This window comes from Penicillium malachiteum (genome assembly GCF_028827825.1).
Source record: "Penicillium malachiteum strain IBT 17515 chromosome Unknown utg000005l:1.0-9002435.0:1.0-325561.0, whole genome shotgun sequence".
Taxonomy (NCBI): domain Eukaryota; kingdom Fungi; phylum Ascomycota; class Eurotiomycetes; order Eurotiales; family Aspergillaceae; genus Penicillium; species Penicillium malachiteum.
Window position 1 is genome coordinate 210,591 of NW_026643098.1, and position 9,370 is coordinate 219,960.

General features: G+C 49.4%; 4 protein-coding genes across 4 annotated transcripts; 2 read left to right on the forward strand and 2 right to left on the reverse strand.

Moving 5' to 3' along the window:
• Positions 1-451: 451 nt before the first annotated feature.
• Positions 452-3,704, forward strand: N7483_009985 (ribosome biosynthesis protein KRE33; the record flags this gene model as incomplete). The annotated part of the gene is made up of 2 exons (XM_057093412.1): positions 452-3,441; positions 3,506-3,704. 2 exons carry the CDS (start codon positions 452-454, stop codon positions 3,702-3,704), a joined length of 3,189 nt encoding a protein of 1,062 aa, XP_056942708.1.
• A 509-nt stretch (positions 3,705-4,213) lies between these two features.
• On the reverse strand, positions 4,214-5,728 carry N7483_009986 (uncharacterized protein; the record flags this gene model as incomplete). The annotated part of the gene is made up of 1 exon (XM_057093413.1): positions 4,214-5,728. One exon carries the CDS (start codon positions 5,726-5,728, stop codon positions 4,214-4,216), a length of 1,515 nt encoding a protein of 504 aa, XP_056942709.1.
• A 246-nt stretch (positions 5,729-5,974) lies between these two features.
• N7483_009987 (F1F0 ATP synthase subunit delta) lies at positions 5,975-6,830 on the reverse strand (the record flags this gene model as incomplete). Its single annotated transcript, XM_057093414.1, has 6 exons — positions 5,975-6,007; positions 6,068-6,157; positions 6,223-6,311; positions 6,405-6,535; positions 6,601-6,623; positions 6,699-6,830. The coding sequence occupies 6 exons, from the start codon at positions 6,828-6,830 to the stop codon at positions 5,975-5,977; spliced, it is 498 nt and encodes a 165-aa protein (XP_056942710.1).
• A 777-nt stretch (positions 6,831-7,607) lies between these two features.
• On the forward strand, positions 7,608-8,259 carry N7483_009988 (60S ribosomal protein eL29; the record flags this gene model as incomplete). The annotated part of the gene is made up of 4 exons (XM_057093415.1): positions 7,608-7,674; positions 7,759-7,810; positions 8,059-8,161; positions 8,224-8,259. The coding sequence occupies exons 1-4, from the start codon at positions 7,668-7,670 to the stop codon at positions 8,257-8,259; spliced, it is 198 nt and encodes a 65-aa protein (XP_056942711.1). The 5' UTR covers positions 7,608-7,667.
• Positions 8,260-9,370: the final 1,111 nt, after the last annotated feature.

Consider the following 9,370-nt stretch of genomic DNA (forward strand, 5'->3'; position numbering starts at 1 on the left):
TCGCCAAGTACAGAGTGAAGCAAAGCAGGCATGTAACAGTAGGACCTCGCTCCATCGTATAACTCGTGTGAAGGTGGAGTCTGAGCTTAATGCGCAAGTGCCCAGATTGATTCCGCATTAGGAAGGAATTGACTCCACTATGGCATGTCATGTGACTTATCGAATGAGGACCAGTCATGTGACTCCATAGCTGAAGCTATTTGGCGGTGAAGTATGTCAGAAAAAGAAAAGAGCAGGCGGTGTGGCTGTGCAATATGATTTTTTTTTCCTATCCAATTTGGGATATAGGCGGAGGCATTTCGAGTCTCAGATACAAATCTCAACATCTCAAATATTCTTTAATTGAGGGATTGGATACTTCCCCTCCTTAATATCGGACGTATTCTCTATCGGTTTTCTCCCGCGATCGAATCCCTTCGAATTTCTTTGCGGCCAGCTCCGCACCCTCACAATGCCGCGCAAAGCGATTGACTCGCGTATCCCCGCCCTCATTCGAAATGGTGTGCAAGAAAAGAAGCGCAGCTTCTTCGTCATTGTCGGAGACCGTGCCAAGGATGTGATTGTTCATCTTCACTATATCTTGTCCAGTGTGGACGTCAAGCAGAACAAGTCTGTGCTATGGGCTTACAAGAAGGATCTGCTGGGCTTTACTAGTCACCGCAAGAAGCGTGAGGCGAAGATCAAAAAGGAGGTCAAGCACGGAATTCGTGAGGCCAATGAGGAAGATCCCTTCGAGTTGTTCATCACACTCAACCAGATTCGCTATGTCTACTACAAGGAAACTGAGAAGATTCTCGGAAACACATACGGAACAGTAATCTTGCAAGACTTTGAGAGCATGACCCCGAACCTTCTAGCGCGTACAGTCGAGACAGTCGAGGGTGGTGGTATGGTTTTGCTACTGCTTAAGAGCATGAACAGTTTGAAGCAGTTGTATACCATGTCCATGGACATTCACTCGCGATACCGCACCGAGGCGCACGACGACGTTGTTGCTCGTTTCAACGAGCGCTTCATCCTTTCTCTGGGTAGCTGCGATTCATGCTTGGTAGTTGACGATGAGTTGAATGTACTGCCAATTTCTGGTGGCAAGAGCGTGAAGCCTCTTCCTCCACCCGAATCCACCGACGAGTCTGCTTCAGGCCCAAAGAAGGAGCTGAAGGAAATTAAGGAGAGCTTGGCAGATGCTAAGCCTGTTGGTCCGCTGGTTAATCTGGCGAAGACCGTGGATCAAGCTAAGGCGCTTTTGACATTTGCCGATGCTATCGCTGAGAAGACATTGAAGAGCACCGTTACTTTGACCGCAGGACGAGGACGAGGAAAGTCTGCCGCCCTCGGTGTTGCGATCGCAGCAGCCGTTGCTCACGGATATAGCAACATTTTCATCACTTCACCAAGCCCTGAAAACTTGAAGACACTGTTTGAATTTGTGTTCAAGGGATTCGATGCGCTCGGCTACTTGGACCACGTTGATTACACCATTCTCCAGTCGACCAACCCTGACTTCAACAAGGCTATCGTCCGAGTCAACATTCATCGCAACCACCGCCAGACCATCCAGTACATTCAGCCCCAGGATGCTCACGTTCTTGGACAAGCTGAGCTCTTGGTCATCGATGAGGCTGCCGCTATTCCCCTCCCCCTGGTCCGCAAGCTGATGGGCCCTTACTTGGTCTTCATGGCTTCCACCATCAACGGTTACGAAGGTACCGGACGTTCCCTTTCTCTGAAGCTTATCCAACAGCTTCGAGAGCAGGCTCGTGGTGGTATGAAGTCAGACGATACCGATGTGGCAGACCGCAGCACTGGAAAGGCTGCCAAGGGTGCAGACAAGAACCTTACTGGTCGATCTTTGAGAGAGATTACCCTTGCTGAGCCCATTCGTTATGCCCCCGGTGATTCAGTTGAGAAGTGGCTGAACAAGGTTCTTTGCTTGGATGCCACTCTCCCCAAGTCTCACATGAACACACAGGGCTGCCCACACCCTTCAAAGTGTCAGCTGCTCCAGGTCAACCGGGACACACTGTTCTCATTCCACCCTGTTTCAGAGAAGTTCTTGCAACAGATGATGGCTCTTTATGTTGCCAGTCACTACAAGAACACGCCCAATGATCTGCAGCTCATGAGTGATGCGCCTGCGCACCAGCTCTATGTCCTTGTTCCTCCGATCGATGAAGAAGCTACCAAGCTTCCCGAGCCCCTTTGCGTCATTCAAGTTGCCCTTGAGGGTCGCATCAGCAGACAGAGTGTTCTTAACAGCCTCAGCCGTGGTCAGCGTGCTGGCGGTGATCTCATTCCCTGGTTGGTCAGCCAGCAGTTCCAGGATGAGGACTTTGCTGGTCTTTCGGGTGCCCGAATTGTCCGTATTGCCACAAACCCTGAGTACACTGGAATGGGTTACGGTTCAAGAGCTATGGAGTTGCTGGTTGACTTCTTTGAGGGCAAGTTCACTAGCCTGGACGAGGACATGATTGCCCCCCAGGAGGAGATGGTTCGTGTTACTGACGAGGAGCTTGCCAACTCGAATCTTCTTGATGACAATGTTCACGTTCGGGATATTCGTACCATGCCTCCCCTGTTCGGTAAACTGACCGAGCGACGCCCTGATGCCCTTGACTACGTTGGTGTTAGCTACGGCCTTACACCTACCCTCCACAAGTTCTGGAAGCGCGGTTCATTCGTCCCAGTCTACCTTCGTCAAACCCCCAACGATCTGACTGGCGAGCACTCATGCGTTATGCTCCGCACTCTGACGGCCGGTACAAATGATGCCAGCTGGTTGGGATCTTTCTCCAGAGATTTCCATCGCCGATTCATTTCCCTTCTCTCATATCAATTCCGCCAATTCCCGTCTGTGCTCTCTCTTAGCATCTGCGAATCTGCCAATGCTGGTGCTAAACTCGATACCGCTGCTGTGCTGCGCATCTTGAAGAAGGCTGATCTCGATGTTGCTTTCTCTCCATTTGACTTGAAGCGTCTGGATAGCTACGCCAACAACCTTCTGGACTACCACGTCATTCTCGACATGGTTCCTCTCATTGCCGAGTACTATTTTGCCAACCGCCTGGCTGGTAAGGTCAGTCTTTCCGGCGTGCAACAGTCCATTCTTCTGGGCATTGGTCTGCAGCGTAAGAGCCTGGATGACTTGGAGAAGGAATTGAGTCTTCCTTCCTCCCAGCTCCTCGCCATGTTCCTGAAGATCATCCGCAAGATTTCCACTCACTTCCGTGGATTGATTGAGGGTGCTGTGGCCGAGACCATCGTCGAGCAGGCTCCTGTCTCCGCACCTTCTGGCGGTGCTCATGATGACGATATCATTGAGGACCGATTCAAGCCACTCGACATTTCCATCGAGGATGAGCTTGCTGAGGGTGGTAAGCAGGTGAACGCAGAGTTGCGCGAGAAGCAACGGGCTCTCATCGATGCCTTGCCTTTGGACAAGTAAGTTGTCATTCCACACCTTGACACGGTCCCGAATGAACAATAACTGATTTCTAGTCTCCAGATACGCAATTGATAACGGTTCCACATCCTGGGACGATGCTGAAAAGCAGATCCGCGGCGGTGGTGCTTCTACAGTCAGTGTGAAGAGCAAGTCATCGAAGCGCAAGAAGGGCGAGACTGCTCGTGAGATCTACGACAAGGAGATTGACTCCAAGAGACAGAAGGTGATTAAGAAGGGCACTGAGGGCCGTAAAAAATAGAGCTGATGCCGGGATCCTTGGCGTTACTTTGCATTAATGATGGTGTTAGTGCGGTGTTTTTGTATATATTAAGCTGTACCAAATAAAATGAATGAATTGTTGTGTACAGAAATGGATCTAACTTCAAGTTCAAATGTTGAAGCTTCTATGTTAACTGGTACTTAAAGTTACAGATGTCAACTTGAAGTACCTACCTAGGTAGGTAGTGTGCTATTACTAGTATGTAGCACGGTTCAAATCATTACACGATTACTACAACATGAAACAATTGATCACTACTACTAGTAGTACCTATGTAGGAAATAATTGATTGTAAGACTCGGAGTTAATTGGGTTTATGTCATGCAAGTAGTACAGGATGAATCGTGTGTCAAGAACTGCGCAATTAAAAGGTATCCAACGCTGGATAGGAAATAGACAAGACTGCCAAAGAGGTGAAGAATAGCAATATCAATGTGAGGACCAGTAGGAATACAGATTTGGGCATTTTCAAGAGAGCTTTAAAGTAGCTAAACCGGGCGTGCGCGAGTTTGACTTTGATCTGGATATTCGGTTTGGACCTTGCCGTAAAATCCAAACTCCATTCCACAAATCTTGCGAAGTACAAAGTTGATGAACGCGGCCACAAGAGCCCAGATAATTCTGACCACATCGAGGAACGAAATTCCCGCACGCGAGTTTGCCAGCCGACCAGCCTTGGCCAGGGTAACGACGGGGATGCGCACAATGAAATATGGGACAACAATCACAAAGTGCAGAATCAAGTCCTCAGCTGGCAAACGATAAACGATGTGTCTCGTGTCTTGCGCGTCCTCAGTCAGACTGCGAGCTGGTATAAAGGTAGGGCACATTCGGACTCGCCAAAAGGCCCATCGAGAGCCCTGAGGGTATTGAGATCGGTACAATCCTAGATTGAGGACAACTAGGTCATAGACTCGCCCAGGTCGCCCATGCGCTGCTTCCTGTCTTGCGGTGTCGACTGTTTGATCCGATGTGGACAAGTTTCCTTCGGAGCGAGTGACACGCTGGCGAGTATCAGGCTTTGGTATCGAAAGGAAGTGAATATCCGGTTGCCGGTTCAAGGTTGAAGCTTGAATTTTGGTTGGACTGCGACGTGGAGAGATTCGTTCACGCTGGGAACGGCCTCTCCACTTCTCTTGCTGCTTGTGCAGTCGATGCAACGAAATATAATCCTGCTTTCGTTCCACGGAAGGGAGAGGGCGATGGGGTGAGCGAGGAGGCAGAAACTGCGAAGGGTTATCTGGAGAGAACCGCACATATCTTTCAAAAGACTGGGGAGCCTCGAATTTGACGACAGGAGGCGTTGGTAGTGGCAAAGTGTCGTTCTTTACTGGCGTGTTTGGTGAACGTGAAGCCGACTGGAGCTGATCGGAAACGGAGAGGCGGCGCTTGGGGGAAGTGGTCTTGCTGTTTCCATCATCTTCACGGTCGATCTGGCCATTCTCTTCAAGCCAGTCAAGTTTGACTGGTGACGCTTGTGGAGCAGAGCTGGTGCGTATGTTCTCAGCTTTGTAGCGCTGGCGATCATAGCTAGCAGGATGATTGCCACCACCGTTTGACACGGGGGTGGTGTTTTGCGGATTAAACTGATCTGCAGGCCCGTCCAGGGCATGGTACTCATCCATCGCAGCATCCAGCTCTAGTCGAGGAAAGTGAGGTTGCTTTTCAATGCCCTCTGAGTAATTCCTCTCCTGGATGCCAGAGCTATTTGATGCAACTGAGTCATGCAAGCCGGTGTGCTTGTCGTGGTCTTCATCTCCAAGGCCCTGGAGATCCTTCTCTTGGATGCCAGAGTTACCGGATCCAACCGAGCCATGCAGGCCGATGTTGTGTTTGCCGTGGTCTTCCTCTTCGAGACCCTGGAGATCCTGGTATGCTGGATCGTCAGGTTCATCAAATGCAAGGACGGAGGCAAAAGAAGGAGAAAGTAAACCACCCACTGGGGAGTCAGTCATTGTCACGCGAGGATCAGTGGGACCTTGGGGAGATTTCATCGATTGCATGTCTAAGAAATTGGAAGAGATGGATGAGAAGTCAAGTTACTCTCTTTCATGGAAGGAGATAAAAGGAAGTCAAACAGGAGATGCCAGATTAGGAAATTCAAAAGTCTTAGACGGAAGGTGCCACTCATGGTCGTCTACCAAGAAACACAAATATAAGGAAGGAGCAGTTGGGAATGCAAATGAGCAAACGAATTTGCTATAATTCTACAGGTTCAAAGGGGGTGTTGCGCGAGTGGATATGTACATCTATTTGACATGGGCCTGCAGGGTCTCCAGAACCTGTTCATATTAAGATTAGTAGATGGTCATTATCAAGTTCAATTCAAGGAGAGACCATACCTCAAGCTCAATCTTAGCCTCAGCAATGTCCTGCTCGCTGCCGCTGCCGTTGGCGATCTTCTGGGCCTCAGCAATCTGAGAGCGGATGGCCTACATTTCAGATATCAAAGATTAGCATTCGATGTTTCCATATCTACAACGGAAACGCGGCCTACCTCAGCGCTGAAGTCCTCCAGAGGGAAACCCTCAACGGCGTTGATGCTCAGCTGGGAGTCAGGCTGGACAACGGCGAAACCACCGGACACTGTTTCCAAGAAAAAAAAAAGTTCTGGTTAGCGGCTATGTTCGTCGCTTTTTTTTCTTCAATTGGATTTGCGGGAACGCGAATCGCACGTACGGAAGTACTGCTTGGTAGCACCACCCTCCTCAACAATCTCAACGAGACCGGGCTTCAGCTGCTCGATAGCGGGAACGTGGTTGGCGAGGACACCCATCTCACCGGAGGCGGCGGGGATGTTGACCTGGGTACTGTGGTCGCAAAGTTCGTCAGTATTCAGGGAGCAGTGGAAATAGGCGGTAGAGTGGTAACGCACACTCCAGTGGAGCGGTAGATGGTCTATTAAAGAGATATATGTTAGTCCGGGGACCTATCAAGCTACGGAGATTTGCCCCGGGTCGGAGTTCGACATACCTGGTGAGGCAGGGTCAAGGACAGCTTGATCTTGTCGGCGACAGCCTCGGCGTATCCACGGCGCTGGACAGGAGCGCTGAACATGGAGGGGCGAGCCCGCAGAGCGGAACGAGCAAAGCGGAAGGAGTTCATGGTGACAATGGGGTGGGAGGATGCAAAGACTCGGGGTGATCCCTCTTGAAGTTGGCGTTGCAAAGGTCGAAGTCGGAACGCCGGTTGTTCCCTAGTGCGGATCACGTGGTGCGTCCACCCGGCATGTCAGTCTACTGTTTACAGACCTACAACTACATTTGATATTGAGCACTTTGACTGAGACTGAAGGGACATTTTGTTCTGCTATCTGTATATCGTTTCTGAGATGTCTGTTTCTTTAGATTATTAGTGGCTGATTTCTTGTCGTGATATCGGAAGCTCTTTCGGGTATGTGAGCAACAGTCGGATTTTCAATATTCTTCCTTGAGATTGAATGTGAGATCTCAGGAAATACCATTCCATTCTTTCTTATTAGACCCGGTGGTGTGTTGATGGTAGATATGTGACTCGACATGAACTCCAGCATCACACTTCAAGATCCATGGAGTCACGTGCCTTTGTGATTATGTCATTATCACGTGTATTTAAGATTTTATTGTCCAGTTGCTTACCAGGAAGACCATGTTCACAAAAATCCACGCCATGAAGATGGATCATAATTCAGAAAACAACGAACCGTAATTCAAAAAGGCTCAATAGAAGACCTCTCAATTTCCCAATAGATTGATCTAAAACTGACGTAGCTAAACATATACTCCATTCTCCATACTCTGTACTATAGATGGGGTCTAAGTCCGTGCACCGCCCGGCGGTCGGCGGTAAGCGAGATCCCACACAAAGAAGCAAGCCCTAGCCGAGTCTCCATCTGGGTTTTGAAGTGCTCTCCTCTTACTCTCCCCATCCCGTCCACGTCAATCAGCGACAACATTCGTCAAGATGGCCAGTATGTCGCCCCCGGATTTTTCGTCTTGTCGACGCCAATCAATTTTCTACAAGAAATTCCGATCGCTGACCTAGCGCTCCACAGAGTCCAAGAACGCGTCCCAGCACCACCGCAGCCAGAAGGCTCACCGTAACGGGTTCGTACCCCCCCTGAACCACCGACTGCGAAGATTCGACCTTTCCCGACCACGAGTGGACGATTCTAGGAGGAGGATGCGGGCAACCGGTTTGGCTTGAACATGGGGAAAGAAATGGAAACCGAATGGATACATATTGGAACCTTCGTTCAAGCCGGTTGGGCAACCCGCCTCCTACTACGATCTACACTCGTCTCCGCCAAATAACCAGACTCGAACGGACTCACTGACATGCCATCGCTCTACAGTATCAAGAAGCCCAAGACCAACCGTTACCCCTCTCTCCGTGGTGTTGACGCCAAGTTCCGCCGCAACCACCGTCACGCCCTGCACGGCACCGCCAAGGCCCTGGTACGTTGACCTGCCAGCAAAAGGCTACCATCGGATCATACAGTTACTAACAGCCCCTGCAGAAGGAGCGCAAGGAGGGCAAGCGTGAGTCCGCTTAAATGTCGAACGGAATGGGAAAAAATTGAAAAACTGTGGGGGGAATACAGTGCGCAAGGACACGGGGATACAATAACGTGCGATGATCAAAGAACGGACCGTTGTCGAATAGGCCTGGTTTCTGCTTGTTCCTTGCGCGCTAGCACGTCCGGGGTTGTTCGATATTACAGAAATCAACAGGCTTAAATTCGATATCCATGCAGCGGTACCAGTCCCAAAGTGGAACAGCAATTCTTCCCCCCATTTCTTGCTTGCTTGCCATGTGATTGACCGTTACTCTCCTCGTACTCAACCTTCGGGTTGACTTGCAGTTCTTTTTCTCTAGTGTTCTCTCGATATTTTCATTTCATTTCACGGCATATGTGTGTACAGCAACGTGCTCTTCCATGCGCGCTTGCTGAAGGATTTTCTATTACGTGCCAAGACAAGATCCCAAGCCCCTGTCTTTTATTATCACCCTCTCAAATCTATCGATGGTTGAGAGGGTGCTATGGTGGACGGCTACATTTTCGTAAGATATAGTTACTTAGTAGCTATCCATTAGCTAGCTTTGAGTTTTGAATACATCGGAATGTCGGAATGGAGCGGCCGCTCCATGACATTTCTTCCATCAGACCTGAACAATTCTCAATTCTTCCTACTTCAATTTGTACTAAACTGGACAATAACCGCTCTTAAAGAGATCAAATCACGAGTACAGAGGAGCCCTGGAGATTTCCAAGATCATGTTAGGATCAGGAAACAGGAACATCAAGTGGACCAAACTTGAACATGGCAGTATACCATGTACTATGTACAGATGCTCGAAGCAACCGGCAGATATTGTGTACTCCTCATGATCACGTCATTCCCAAAGTGTGTCTTCCGAATTCAGATCTCCACGGATCAGTTCGTCTTGGATCCTTTGAGCCTTGATGCCGGCATCGCCTCGCTTCTCCATCGCAGTACGTATTCCTATATTTCCAAGTTCCCAACAAACTTTCAGATGAAAAGAGACTCGAGATGAAATACTTCAATCTACCTAGTAACAGAAGTACAAAATAGCCTATGCCAGTGGTCTTTGGTGTGTGTTGTACCTACATAGTGTGTGGTATGGATTAGTATTATAGTAGT